The sequence below is a fragment of the Panthera tigris genome, chromosome A2 (assembly GCF_018350195.1).
Source record: "Panthera tigris isolate Pti1 chromosome A2, P.tigris_Pti1_mat1.1, whole genome shotgun sequence".
Lineage (NCBI taxonomy): Eukaryota > Metazoa > Chordata > Mammalia > Carnivora > Felidae > Panthera > Panthera tigris.
The window spans coordinates 34619525-34634735 of NC_056661.1; the positions used below are offsets into that span (position 1 = coordinate 34619525).

Below are 15211 nucleotides of genomic sequence, written 5' to 3' on the forward strand. Positions count from 1 at the left end.
GCTACAAAAACAAACAAACAAACAAACAAACAAACTCCTATTTTTACTGGCTTTTAGGAAATAACAGTTCAGAAAGGTTCAGAAATCAGGAGTTCCTAAATTCCCCCCAAATCCACAAATCATTCTTTTGATAGAACTACTTTCTTACCAAAGCAGGCAATGTTCCCATCCAATCCTATATATTTTAGATCATATTTGGCAGCTTCATTTTCAATGGGCTCATTCTCTGATTTGTCATCCATAGCAAATATGTCCTTTTGTCGAAATTCTGCATTGTCATCAAAGTTTATCTTTGCATCAAAGCAGACAACTAAAGGGAACAAGGCACATACGTGAATATCCCTTAAGAATCTACAAATTAGTTAGTTCCCCAGGCTAACACAGGAGAAAGAAAAATAAAATACTGTCATTTTTTCTCATGATACAGGCAGAAGTGGTTATGGCTTTCTTGATCTTACACTTTAGGGCTACAAAGACGATTATGACAAAGACCCTGTTCTCAAGGGACTTACATTCTAATAACGAACATAGTAATTTATACCTGTCGGTCTCTGTTTAATAAATTAGTAATATAAACTGTGGTCACCCATTACAAGGTACAGACTGCCACAGTTAACACAGATTTGATAGGCCATTTTCATTACATTCATTTTTAGTATTTAACCACTAATCATCACCTTTACTTTCTATGCAAAGAGAACCTAGATTATAATGCTTAATCCCACTGTCCTTTGTCCTGATGCTGTAAAGTGAAATCTTTATTTAATCAGTATCCTCACTAATATTTCTGAAAGATTTCTTGGAAAGAACACTTGGCGAAATCCATATATTTTTTTTAAGTTTATTTACTTATTTTGAGAGAGAAATAGCACATGCGCACACATGAACAGGGAAGGGGCAGAGAAAGGAGGAGACAGAATCCCAAGCAGGTTCCTTGCTGTCAGTGTGGAGCCTGATGCCTGCCTGCTCAATCTCACACATGGGGAGATCATGACTTGAGCCAAAATCGAAAGTTAGATGCCGGGGTGCCTGGATGGCTCAGCTAGTTAAGCGGCTGACTTCTGCTCAGGTCATGATCTTATGGTTCGTGAGAAAAGCCTCGTGTTGGGCTCTGTACTGACAGCTTAGAGCCTGGAGCCTGCTTCAGATTCTGTGCGTGTGTGTCTTTCTCTCTGCCCCTCCCCTGCTTACTGTCTCTCAAAAAAAAAATGAATAAACGTTAAAAAAAAAAAAAACTTAAGAAAAAAAAAGTCGAAATCTTCACCGATTGTGCCACCGATTGGTGTCCTAGAACCAATAGTTTTTATTTGACCCTTAACTAACTCTATGACTTGATTAAAAAATAATCATAATAACCTACTTCCTCTCTGGGCCTCAGCTTTTTTATTCAGAAAAGGGAAATAACAGTCCCTAAACTGCTGATATACCTCCTCCAGGGTCTGCTCAAACCAGGACCATCATCTTGATACGTGCAGGATATGATTCTTTTGATTCAAGTTATAAAACACTAAGACTGATCAGATATAATGGAAGGTAGCTAGGCATTATCAGCTCTGTTTCTACTCTGGTGCAGGTAGAAATCTCCAATTCTCTCAAGGCCAAGAGACTTGGACACAGTTGAAACTCACTGGATGATATGGATGGACCAAGAAAACAGCACTTTCATTGACTTACAGGATATCTCTATACGAACACTCAGGGAGAAGCGGTAGTGGGGAGGGATGGCATGCAGGTTTCCTGGGATCTGACCCCTTTTATTATATTTCTTAGGGCAGAAATTAGTTGTCTATGATGACATTCCATTGTAACCTTCTTTTACTTTACTTGAGATATTGGTAGGCGGGGAGTTTTGACTCACCCTTTAGAGAAATTACCCATTCTCCCCCAGCATAGCTGAAAGGCACCTACCTCTTCAGAGGGTAACAACCACCCTGCAATAATTCACTCCAAAGCAATGACCATAGACTGTTATTCCCAGCTGCTTACAAGAAAATGTTGCTACATTACAACATCCTAGAGTTACAGATCCTACATAGAGGTTTTTCACAAGGGTCTCTCTACCACAAAAATCAAGTACTTTGATACAAGTCTATGCAGAACTGGCATATTAACATCTAAGAATACTTGGCATAAATAAAAGCTCAAACTACAAATTATTTATTTATTTATTTACTTTAATTTTTTTTAATGTTTATTTTATTTATTTTTGAGACAGAGAGAGACAGAGCATGAACGGGGGAGGATCAGAGAGAGAGGGAGACACAGAATCTGAAACTGGCTCCAGGCTCTGAGCTGTTGGCACAGAGCCCGACGCGGGGCTCGAACTCACGGACCACGAGATCATGACCTGAGCCGAAGTCGGACGCTTAACCGACTGAGCCACCCAGGCGCCCCAAACCACAAATTATTTAAAGTAGCACTGACTGTCAAGAAAGAATCTTATGTAGAAGTTAATGTCTGCCAGAATCCTTAGTCTTGCCACAAAATGTCCAACCACTTTACCCACACACTGTGAATACACGGAGCAAATGAGTAATTACTCTCCAGAATACTGCAATCTTGATGATGGAATCCTACAATTACCAAAGGAATTGGCCAACGTTCTCTGCCTGCTGCAATGGCATTTTGTCAGCAGTTAATGACTGGTATAATAATCAATAGGAAAGCAACTTCATTCTTGGCTTTCCACTAGGTTATAAATACATTTTAATTAATGTATTAGTAATTTTAGCTCCTCAATTACTCATTGGCACGACTATTTGTAACTGACACCTTCAAAATGAATGGACAAAGGCTATCAAATTGACTTCCTAACTGAAAAGTTTCAAATAAAAGACTTCTCGGTCAAAATCAATAAACTAGTAAATCAACATAGGTCCAGGCTGATCTTTGCCCCTTACAAAGGCTACAATTCCAAGCTACTTCATGGAACATAATTAATGGATACGTATGCAAAGTTCAGAAGGCAGTCCCACCTAAACTCTGCAAAACCAGATTTTCAAAAAATGCTCCTTCCCAGGGGTATGTTGGATATACCAAGTCCAGAAATGAGTTCATTATTTGGAGACCACCCCACAAAAACTTTAAACTAGAGCTTGAAAATGGTGATTGTGGGATAAAAGGGGTACCTACATGAAGAAATAAAGGTGCACATACAGGTATCATACTTGTGGGATAAATGGCCTATCTATAGTGGCCATTTGTTCCCTCTCTGTAGAGAAAACCAAGGACACACCTAGGTCAATGTATGTTACATTCAAGTGCTTTAGCAAGTCATAAATACCACATAAATAGGAAGGAAGGAAGGTGACTCGGGAGTTAAAAAGGGTGATCCAAAACTAAATTGTCACCCTAAAAGCCTTAATCTTTTTCTGTAGGTGGAGGGCAGGGAGAAAAAAAATCACTTTAAGGAGCTAGACTCTTTGAGACACATAGTTGTTATATCTGCTTAATATTTTAAAAGTGGTCCCAAACATACAAAGGGCTTTCCTGCCTCACTATCCCAGTTCATAATGCCGTATCGCCTGGACACTTTCCCGTGAACTTCACCACTTAGTGAACTCTGGCATCACACACACCGGACACTTCCTAGTCAGACACTTCCAACATCACCCACTCTTAAGCCCAGGGGCCTTGTCTGTAAAATGGGGACCAGAGTATTTTCGACTGCATGGTGTTGGTGCAAGCAAAGACTCTGTGCAAAGCACTTAGCACAGACAGCTGGCACTCACTCATTATTATTATTATTATCACTACAGCCATACTCCACCCGCAAAGTTTTTAATTTTTTTAATATGAAATTTATTGTCAAATTGGTTTCCATACAACATCCAGTGCTCATCCCAACATGCGCCCTCCTCAATACCCATCACCCACTTTCCTCTCCCTCCATGCCCCACCAACCCTCAGTTTATTCTCAGTTTTTAAGAGTTTTTATTCTCTCTTATGGTTTGCCTCCCTCCCTAACTTTTTTTCCTTCCCCTCCCCCATGGTCTGTTAAGTTTCTCAGGATCCACATAAGAGTGAAAACATATGGTATCTGTCCTTCTCTGTATGACTTATTTCACTTAGCATTAACACTCTCCAGTTCCATCCACGTTGCTACAAAGGGCCATATTTCATTCTTTTTCATTGCCACGTAGTACTCCATTGTGTATATAAACCACATCTTCTTTATCCATTCATCAGTTGATGGACATTTAGGCTCTTTCCATAATCTGGCTATTGTTAAAAGTGCTGCTATGAACATTGGGGTACATGTGCCCTATGCATTAGCACTCCTGTATCTCTTGAATAAATTCGTAGTAGTGCTATTGCTGGGTCATAGGGTAGTTCTATTTTTAATTTTTTGAGGAACCTCCACACTGTTTTCCAGACTGGCTATGCCAGTTTGCATTCCTACCAATAGTGCAAGAGGGTTCCCATTTCTCCACATCCTCGCCAGCATCTGTTGTTTCCTGAGTTGTTCATTTTAGCCACTCTGGTGTCAGGTGCTATCTCATTGTGGTTTTGATTTGTATTTCCCTGATGAGAAGCGACGTTGAGCATCTTTTCATGTGTCTGTTGGCCATCTGGATGTCTTCTTTAGAGAAGTGTCTATTCATGTCTTCTGCCCATTTCTTCACTGGATTGTTTTTTGAGTGTGGAGTTTGGCAAGTTCTTTATAGATTTTGGATACTAGCCCTTTGTCTGATATGTCATTTGCAAATATCTTTTCCCATTCTGTCAGTTGCCTTTTAGTTTTGTTGATTGTTTCCTTTGCAGTGCAGAAGCTTTTTATCTTCATGAGGTCCCAACAGTTCATTTTTGCTTTTAATTCCCTTGCCTTTGGATGCACAGTTTTCTTACACTCAGCCTCACAATGCTGCAGCCCAGGCTAGATTCTCCCCTCTTCCTGTCCCTAGAAATGACTTGTAACTTGGTCCCCTTTCCCTTATAACCCTAGACTTCTATTTACAATGAACTGAAACTAAAGCCTACTGGAGTTTACAGATGTACAAGTTACCTATGATTTTCAGTGAAATGCCATATTCAGAAAACATAAGTATGTCCCACAGGAAAGATTTTAATGGTTGGCCTTTCCAGCTTTGTAACTGATGGGAGAAGGAGATTATTGTCTAAAGGCAGAGATGACTTTGGTGACCCTCAAATCACACACCGCACCTTTGCATAAGGCCAGTGTGGCCAAAGATTGGTATAAAATAGCCCCAAATGAGAATCTAAGTCAGAGGATGGCAAAGTATAGCTGTTGGGACTGGAATGCAGCCACACCCATTCGTTTACATAGTTCAGTAGCTGCTGTCCCCAGACAATAGCAGAGCAGACTCCATACAACAGAGGCTCTCAGGCCCTTTACAGAAAAAGGCTGCCAATCACCAAGCACCTCATCACACTTCTCCTGCTGCTATAGCCTCAGGTACCAAACTTATTACAGTGAAAGAGAAACTCAGAAAAGTGCATCTGGCATGAAAACAAAAAAGCATAACGGGAAAAATAAACAAAAACTTGCAGCTTGCACAAAAGGTGTGGATTAATCCCTGAATATTGATGGACTCTGACATGCTTGTTTCCCTCTGTAAGACTGTCCAAGTACACTTTTAGAATGAGCATGTTAAAAATGGATTGATGTCTATGTGAACGGCAGGGCAATAAAATAAACCTGCTTACTCAAACCTTAGCTTTTTCATTTATTATAACAACAAACTATGGTAAAATGTATGTTTGGAGGTACTGATCTTGGTTCGACATAAGATTTTGAGTGTCACATTAATGAAACCTCAATTCCATAGAAAATTCATCCTGAACAAAGGCCATTCTGTTTACAAAGTGGGTGAAAAAACATACCTATTAATATTTATAAAACAATTTTCACCATCAAAAGCACATTGTTACATGCTTGATAGATTATACAAATGAATTTTCCTTCTGAACAAATATCAAAGAAAGCTGCGGTACTTAGATTCATAGGGCGTTGTGGTTTTTTTGTTTAGCGGTGTGAGATTCTATGAGTTGCCAATTCACCAACCTAGATGAAGAATCTGACTGGCGGTTAGCAGCCTCTGACCCTAGAGTTTCAACAGAAGAATGTGCTACAGAATTAAACAAAAGAAAACTACATTTCAGAGGGGAATTCGCATATAAAAGAAACATAAAAACAGCAGGAAATGAGACTGTCATAATTAGTTTGAAAAATAATCTGTCTGCAAGCACTGCACTGTATTTGATTTGTGTTAAGTAACCATAATGGGCTACTGAAATGCACCTTGCCAAGATGGCCTTAAAATGCTGATACTTTAAAATTGGTCCCACTTTCCATTAAATAGCGATGTTCCAAGAGTTGTACACTTTTTAGAACTTTTCTGGAGTTGCTGTGAAAGAGAAAATAGATATGAGGCAGGAGGGGGATTTGGGTGAAGGTAGAGAACTGAAAATGTTCTTGAAAATAGAGTCTTATGTATAAAGAGAAAAACAGAGACAAACACCCACCAACAACATGGGCACTTGCTAACATGAAGCAACAGGGTAGCTATTTAGGGAAATTCATTTGAAGCAAGAAAGGGATTTGATGTGCAAATTAACTTTGGATCACTCACCCCTAGCTCTCATGGAGTCTTGGCCAGGCAGTCAGGGTTTCAAACTGGGTTTCATCCCTTTAGCGTGGTGAATGGATTTGGGCTCCAAATGATGAAAATGCCTTGGAGCAGGAATTCTCAGGACTCCCTGGTAGGTGAGGTGAGATCATTTTCTGTGCTGTGTATAGCACAATGTCTCTGGCCTCCACACACAAGAGGCATGTAGCATCCTACACTCGCAGTTGTAATAAACAAAAACGGTGTTAACTAGATTCACGGTGGTGATCACATGGAATCATTGTGTTGTACACCTGAAACTAATACAATGTCATATGTCGGTTATATCTCAATTAAAAAGTCTCTAGGTATTGGCAAACATCTCCTGAGGGGACAATATGCTCATTCTCCTCACTGAAAAACATGAAAGACACCAAACAAAGAAGTCTGTGTACAGCCAGATCTGCCTGAAAGTGGGAAGAAATGAAATAGAACATAAAATCCCACAGGAGCTTGCAAAATAGATGAATGAATGCATGGACAGGTAGATAAATAACAATAAAGAAAACCCTGCTTCTAACTTGGCCACATATTTAATGGATTAATTCTGGCAATTCAACTGGACAAGCAAGGAAAATAGTTAATTTCTCTTCGAATATTTAATTAACAGTTTACTTTCATGTCAATAAAAGTTAGGCGAATTTGGTAGACACGTTGTGACTCAATGTCCCTTTCTGCATTGAGAAAATGCCTTTCTCCTATACATGTGCTTCCAGCTCAGTGATTGGTCTACCTACGGATATGTGACCCATGCGGGGCCAATTGGAATCATTGGAAAAGATTGCTATGGTTCCTGGGGGAGAATGATGGAAACTGGGAGCTATCTTGGCTGTTACTTCAGAAAGCCCGGCTGACAAGCCAATTCTGAGACAAGATGGGCTGGAAGATCAGAGAATCCCTACTTCCCTTCATGCCCTAAACCAGTCCACTCTGTAGACTTCCCTGTTATATGAGGAAAACAGGTATCCTTCCCTGACCTGGAAGCTTTTTAACAAAAACTAGATTGATACAGGTTTCTGTCACTAACAACCATTATAATCCTAGCTAACAGTCACTAAATTACATTACAGTCAATGATGCCAAATTATATTCTTTGACTCAAATTTTTAATCACGTTGGAAAAAACAATTCTTGGACTACAGTTTTTCCCCCACATTAAACATTTCCCATAGGTGACCTAGCAGCATAGATGTTATCAAGATCACCATTCTTCATCCAACCGGGTATCATCTGCTGTGCAAATATATGACCAATCATCTGGACGTTTAAAAAATGGTCCTCATTAACCAATGGAAGATGGAAGAAATTCTCTTACAAAGAAGCTCTGCAATGAATAAGCTTAAAGTAAAAATGTCTGGTGTGATACCAAGTTCCTTAAACTTCTAAATTAAGAGTCATTATTAAATCACAATTTTAATGTGAAATGTTATAGGCTCTGCTATTACTGATCTAAATGGAAAAAATTAAATATTCACATTATAAATATTAAGATTATTAATACTTCTAGGATATAAATGATTTTTTTTTACAGCTCCTAAATAAAGGATTGCTTTAGGGGATTGTGACAATGATGAAGATCAATTTGTACGTTTGGTCATTAATCACCGTTTCCTAATTGGGTTTAATTTGACTACTGCTCATTAGAGTTATAAACCAACATACTCATTTAATTGTGATTATAATTCAATAGCTGAACTTTTATGGTACAATGAACAAATTAACAGCTAAAGATAATTCTGCTCTTAAAAATATCACATAAGACTTATGCTTTAATGAGCTGTATACACGGAGTATATTTTATGATGATTCCTTTAAAAAAGTTCAAGAATTTCCTTTCTCTTGATAGTTAAAAAATAAAAACTTCCAATTTCCTGAGGTTTTACAAATACACGCTAGGGAAAATTTCTTGTATCCTTATAACCTGTGACTGACAACTTACCAAAGAGTTGAATGAAAGTAGCTGAATGAATGATTTTTACCCAACTCCTTGGCTGAATTTCCATTTTTTTAAAAATATGAAATAACCAGGTTGCTTACGCATACTAGTTTGAAAAGCAAGCCATGACCTTTAAGAACTTCTATTGAACTTCCTTCTCTTTTGTTTCTGGGATGTAATTAATAGCCACTCAAGGCAGCATGAATTTTGACTAACATTCCCAAACTGGAGACTACATCCAGATCACTCTGATAAAAGTAAATTAACAGTTTAAAGAGAAAGAAGGTAGAAAAGAAGGCAGTCTGGTATGTAGAAACCAACATGTACACTGTCCTGAGAGAGACATGGGTTCAAATCCCAGCTTCAGTAACTGGATGTCTATGGTGGAGTCACACTAATTTTCAATCCTCTGTAAAATGGGGATAATAACTCCTCTTATTTTTCCGGGTTGCTGTAAGTAATAAAAAAGAATGTATGTAAAAGTCCATCACAGTACACTATGTCATGTGAGTTCAAAAAAGAATCTTCTTCCATTCACTTCCTCTCTATATGAAATACTGATGATTTTATAGTCAGACAGAATTTTTAAAATATTTACAAATAAAGGTAGTTTGCTTACAAATGACCCATCAAATAAAAATCTGGTGGGTCACATGTGTAAAACATGGAATATGTTATTTTCAATGGCTTCCTAAACATTAGCTATTTGTCTATCCTAACTTGAAATCCTTACAACAAGAAAAAAAAAAAAAAAAAAAAAGAAAAAAATAGGTAAAAAGATGAAATCCATACCTTTTCTGATTATTTTTTTTATAGCTATCATTTAATTTAACTATTTGTCAATGAAAATGGAGAATTTATTACAAGAATACAGAAGCCTCCACCAGAAACACCAAAAGACTCATGGAGGGAATTGAGGGCTATTTTGTATTAGTTCAAGTGCAGTTGGGGACAATTAAATTTTTAAACAAATCCTAATCTTTGTATGATGTTTTACCTTCAATGTCTATTATTTGTTTGACTTTCAAAAGGATAAGAACTAATAAAATCATAATAGCGAATGCTTTTGTACCTCTTACCATATGCTATGCTTTGTTCTGAGAACATTACCATCATAATAACCTTCTAAGGTAGGTATTAATATTATTGTCCCCATTTTGTGTTTTTTAAAACATTCTGGCATAATTAACATACCGTGTTATATTCGTTTCAGGTGTATGATACAGTGACTCAACAATTCTACACATTACTCAGTGCTCATCACAATGAGTATCTTAATCTCCTTCACCTATTACACCTATATCCCACACCTACCTCCCTTCTGGCAACCACCAGTTTCTTCCCTGCATTTAAGAGTGTGTTTTTTTGTTTGTCCCTTTTTTGTTGTTCATTTGTTTTCTTTCTTAAATTCCACATGTGAATGAAATCTTAAGGTTTGTCTTTCTCTGACTTAATTCAACTTAGCATTATATCTTCTAGATCCATCCATGTTGCAAATGGCAAGATTCCATTCATTTTTATGGCTCAGTAATATTCCACTGTATGTATATACATACATAGGTATATATAAGTGTATATATATTTATATGTATGTGTGTATATATACATAGGTGTGTATATATATATATATATATATATATAGGTATATATATACACACATACATACAGACACCACATATACATACACACACCACTTCTTTATCCACTTATCTATAGATGGACATTGGAGTTGTTTCCATATCTTGACTATTGTAAATAATGCTACAATAAACACAGGGGTGCATATATACTGAATTTGTGTTTTCGTTTTTCCCCCACATTAAACATTTCCCATAGGTGACCTAGTAATATCCAGTAGTAATTCTATTTTTAAATTTTTGAAGAATATCCACATTGTTTTCCATGATGGGTACACCACTTTGCATTCCCACCAACAGTGCACAAGGGTTCCTTTTTCCCCCTATCCTCACATACACTTGTTTCTTATGTTTTCTATTTTAGCCATTCTGAAAGGTGTGAAGTGATCTCATTGTGGTTCTGATTTTTTTCTCTGATGATGAGCGGTGTTAAGCGTCTTTTCATGTGTCTATTGGTCATCTGTATGCCTTCTTTGGAGAAATGTCTGTTCATGTCTTCTGCCATTTTTAATTGGCTTAGGTTTTTTGGTGTTGAATTGTGTAAGTGCTTTATATAGTTTGGATATTAACCTCTCATCAGATATATCATTTGCAAATATCTATTCACATTCAATAGGTTGTCTTTTTGTTTTGTTGATGGTTTCCTTTACTGTGTAAAAGCTTTTTATTTTGATGTAACCCCAGTAGTTTATTTTTCCTTTTGTTTCTCTTGCCTCAGGAGACATATCTAGTAAAATATTGTTACAGCCAATACAGAAAAATTACTGCCTGTACTTTCTTCTAGGATTTTTTTTATGATTTCAGGTCTTAACATTTAGATTTTTAATCCACTTCAAACTTGTTTTTGTGTATGGTGTAAGAAAGTTGGTCCAGTTTCATTCTTTTGCATGTAGTTGTCTGGTCTCCCCAACACCATTTTTTAAGAAACTTTTTCCCATTTCATATTGTCTCCTTTGTCGTAATGTCTCTATTTTTGTACCAGTACCATACTTTTTTGATTAATATAGCTTTGTAGTATATCTTGAAAACCGGGAATGTGGGGCGCCTGGGTGGCTCAGTCGGTTGGGAGTCCGACTTCGGCTCAGGTCACCAAGCCCCGCGTCGGGCTCTAGGCTGACGGCTCGGAGCCTGGAGCCTGCTTCCGATTCTGTGTCTCCCTCTCTCTCTGCCCCTCCCCCACTCATGCTCTGTCTCTCTCTGTCTCAAAAATAAATAAAACGTTAAAAACAATTTTTTTTTTTAAAAAGAAAACCGGGATCGTGATACCTCCAGTTTGGTTCTTTTTCAAGACTGCTTTGGCTATTCAAGCTCTTTTGTGACTCCATACAAATGTTAGGATTAACTGATCTAATTCTGTGAAAAATGCTGTTGGTATTTTGATAGGGATTGCATTAAATCTGTACATTACTTTGTTTAGTATGGACATTTTAACAATATTTGTTGTCCTGATCATGAGCATGGAATATCTTTCATTTGTGTCATCTTCAATTTCTTTCACCAATGTTTTATAATTTTTGGAATACAGGACTTTCACATTGTTGGTTAAATTTATTCCTGGGTGTTTTATTATTCTGGGTGCAACTGCAAATGGGATTGTTTTCTTAACTTCTCTGTCACTTCATTATTAGTGTATAGAAATGCAATAAATTTCTATATACTGATTTTGTATACTGTGGCTTTACTGAATTCATTTATCAGTTCTAGCAGCTTTTTGGTGGAGTCTTTCAGGTTTTCTATATATATAGTATCACGCTATATGCATACAGTGAAAGTTTTATTTTTTTCCTTTCCACTTTGGATTCCATTTATTTATTTATTGTTCATTCATTCATTCATTCATTCATGTCTGATTGTTGTGGCTAGGACTTCCAGTACTATATTGAATAAAACTAGTGAGACTGGACATTCTTGTCTCTTTCCTGATCTTAGAGGGAAACCTTTAATGGTAATCTTTCACCATTAAGTATGCTGTTACCTGTGGGTTTTCATAGATGACCTTTATTAAGTTGAGATATGTTCCCTCTAAACCTACTTTGTTGAGAGTTTTGATCACAAATGGATATTGTACTTTATCATATGTTTTTCCTGCATCTATTGCAATGATCATCATAAGGTTTTTATCTTTTCTCTTGTTGATGTGATGTATCATTCCGATTGATTTGCAAATATTGAACCACCTGGCATCCCAGGAATAAATCCCACTTGATCATAGTGAATGATCTTTTCAAAGTTTTGTTGAACTTGGTTTGCTAATATTTTGTTAAGGATTCCTGTATTTATGTTAATCAGAAATACTGGCCTGTAGTTTTCTTTTTTTGTAGTATCTTTTTCTGGTTTTTGTATCAAGGTAATGCTGGACTCACAGAATGGATTTGAAAGCTTTCCTTCCTCTTCTGTCTTTTGAAATATTTTGAGAAAAGTAAGTATTAACTCTTATTTAAATATTTAGTATAATTCACCTGTGAAGCCACCTGGTCCTGGAGTTTTGCTTGTTGGCAGTTTTTCCTGGCTTATCTGAGAAGAGGAGCATCTGTGAATGTGTGATGCTCATCCATTTTGTGTGCGACAGCGGATGCTTACACAAACACCAGTCACCTCATTTGACAACCACCCGATATGACAGTTACCATTTTTACCACTCTTTCGGAGTAAGAAACAAAACAACAAACTCCAAGGCTTAGCCCAGGTCTGTGGCCAGAACACGGCAGACCCAGAATTTGAACCCAGGCCCCTTTGTAAAACAGTGTACTGTCCACCTTGGCTTACTAGCTGGTTGTATTTGCAAATAACAGATCACCTAATGTACCAACTCAGTGGCAAATCCCTCTTTACGAACTGCCCACAAAATGCTAGATACCATACAAGACATTGGGAGTGAAATGTGCTAAAAAAAAAAAAAAAAAAAAAAAGAAAAAAAAAAAAGACAAGGTTCATGGAACTTACATATTGGTATCCATATCCTATCCACCTGATATCCCAGCCTCTACCTTTAAACACACACACATTCACAAGCTTTTGTTATCGAATTAAAAAGAATTTACTGAACACTAGCTGTATATAAGGCACAGGGAAATGGTGATGGGTGCTGACATAGAAAACAGTTCTTTATACTTTTTAATTAACTTATGGGTAGGAAAAAACCTTCCCTGCAAGGGAAGTTGGGGAAACCTTTTCCCACCTGAATCAGAAGCTAAGTAACTAAGTAAGTTGGTAAGTAAGTAAGTAAGTTGGATCGTGGGCACTAGGGTCTCACTATGATGATGTAAATCCAGCAGGGGAGGACAAAGTGATTTTGTACAGATTTAGGCAAACTAAAAATCTTCAAGCATTTCTAGCTCCATAAAAAGCAGGTGCATTCATTACACCCCAATGGAGAGGATCCCATTTCTACCCAAATTTCTACCACACTATAAGCAAGAATGGCCCCGAAGAAACAAGGCCGTGCTGGTGGATGGATATTTCTAAATAAAACAAGAAGGAGCTTCCCCTGAGGCCTGGCATCTGACTGCAAACAAACTCAAGTCCTGAAATGTTCAACCGTATCACGGGAGCATTCGAAACCATGGCAGAAATTAAATTACTGAACAAAATGAACGCAAAGCTACTGCTACAGTCTTTTGTACAATTTAATTCATAGCTTGCATAAACGATTATATTCATTTGTTTCTTTGTTGTTGTTGTTGTTCTGGTTACCTTGTCCTCCTGGGGTTTCACCAAAGGGATTCACTTCCACCTGAGTGGCATCAATTTTCAGGAAGAGATTATACAGCTTCTTAATTTGGTCTGCAGCCTAAACAGGATCAAGTACAATGAAATTACACCAAAGCAGTAAAAGAACATTTATTTTGCTGTATTAATGTAACCTTAAAAATATTAAGTTATGTCTTTATGTTCAGTTCGGTTTTCTGAAGGGAAAAAGAGAAAAGCAGAAGTATTTTAATTTCCACTTCTATTCATTAGAAGGAATTGCTCAACTCTCCTCCAGACACCAAGAAAGACCGTTATCAGGAAAACAAGATATTTTCAGTACAGCCTAAAAAACGTTAATCTTTTTGTAAATTTTCATGTTCCTATTAGCCAAGCTATGATGCAGTATGAGCCACAATCATTAATATAAACAATCTCCATTTAAGTAAAATGTAAACATGATTTTGAGAGTTTATAATGACCAGGTTTTCCTTATTATGCTAAAATAAAAGTTATTAACATTCATCAGCCCAAACCTATAACCTGCGAAACAACAATTACTGAGTGTCTTATGGAAACTGTTGCAAGATAGGAAGATGAAAGTCCTACACAGTACAGTTACTGAACAGCCCAGCCCGTTCACACTGAACAGTCTGTCACAAAGGCATAAGCCACAAAGAGCAACAGTATCCCAAGTTTCCCTGATGGTATGCCCTGACTTCATTTTTCTCAAGGCTGCTGGAAATTCACTCACCCAATCATTGTTTTCAACCAACTTTTATTCATGGCCTATGTCACAGCATGCTGGCATTGTGTGAACAGGGGTGAGGGGAAGACATCACAAAGGAGGCCTGACACCACCCTGGAAAGCTCACACCTGTAGTGAACACCTGTGATGCAACACAGCAAGACTTGTGTACAATTATGGCTGAATGCTGGGATCAGTCTCACGCTTGGGGCCATCTTTTTATTATTAAAATTTTTATTATTTTTATTACTGCCGAGCCGTAATTTTCCCTTGGCAACATTTTTGCTCATCGTTCCAGCCCTGCATTTTTGTCCTCACACCCGGTTCTGGCTTTTCTCCATCCTTATTATGTATATCAGGGGAGCTGACACTTGGAGGCTGAGTTTCCAAGCCTCCTGGGCTAGATGGTTTCCAGCGCAGTTCAGCCAATGGGAGGCAGTGGAAGGAGACGAGAGGTAGGAGAAATGGAAAAGCTGGGGTACTTGGACACCTCTCCTGCTTTGCAAACACAGCTCCTCCAGGGGCGCCTGGGTGGCTCAGGCCATTAAGCGTCCTACTTCGGCTCAGGTCATGA

At 37.7% G+C, this 15211-nt stretch overlaps 1 protein-coding gene across 5 annotated transcripts in view; it reads right to left on the reverse strand.

Moving 5' to 3' along the window:
* The window catches only part of SUCLG2 (succinate-CoA ligase GDP-forming subunit beta), a 389660-nt gene that overhangs the window by 228905 nt on the left and 145544 nt on the right, over positions 1–15211 (reverse strand). For all 5 annotated transcript variants that reach the window (XR_006214899.1, XM_042979378.1, XM_042979379.1 and 2 more), the window contains exons 9-10: positions 13896–13992; positions 149–310 (exon numbers count right to left, since the gene is read on the reverse strand). Coding sequence is in view for 4 of the 5 variants with exons in the window: in XM_042979378.1 (XP_042835312.1) it covers positions 149–310; positions 13896–13992 (259 nt within the window). In the remaining variant the exon portion in view is untranslated. The remainder of the gene's footprint in view (positions 1–148; positions 311–13895; positions 13993–15211) is intronic.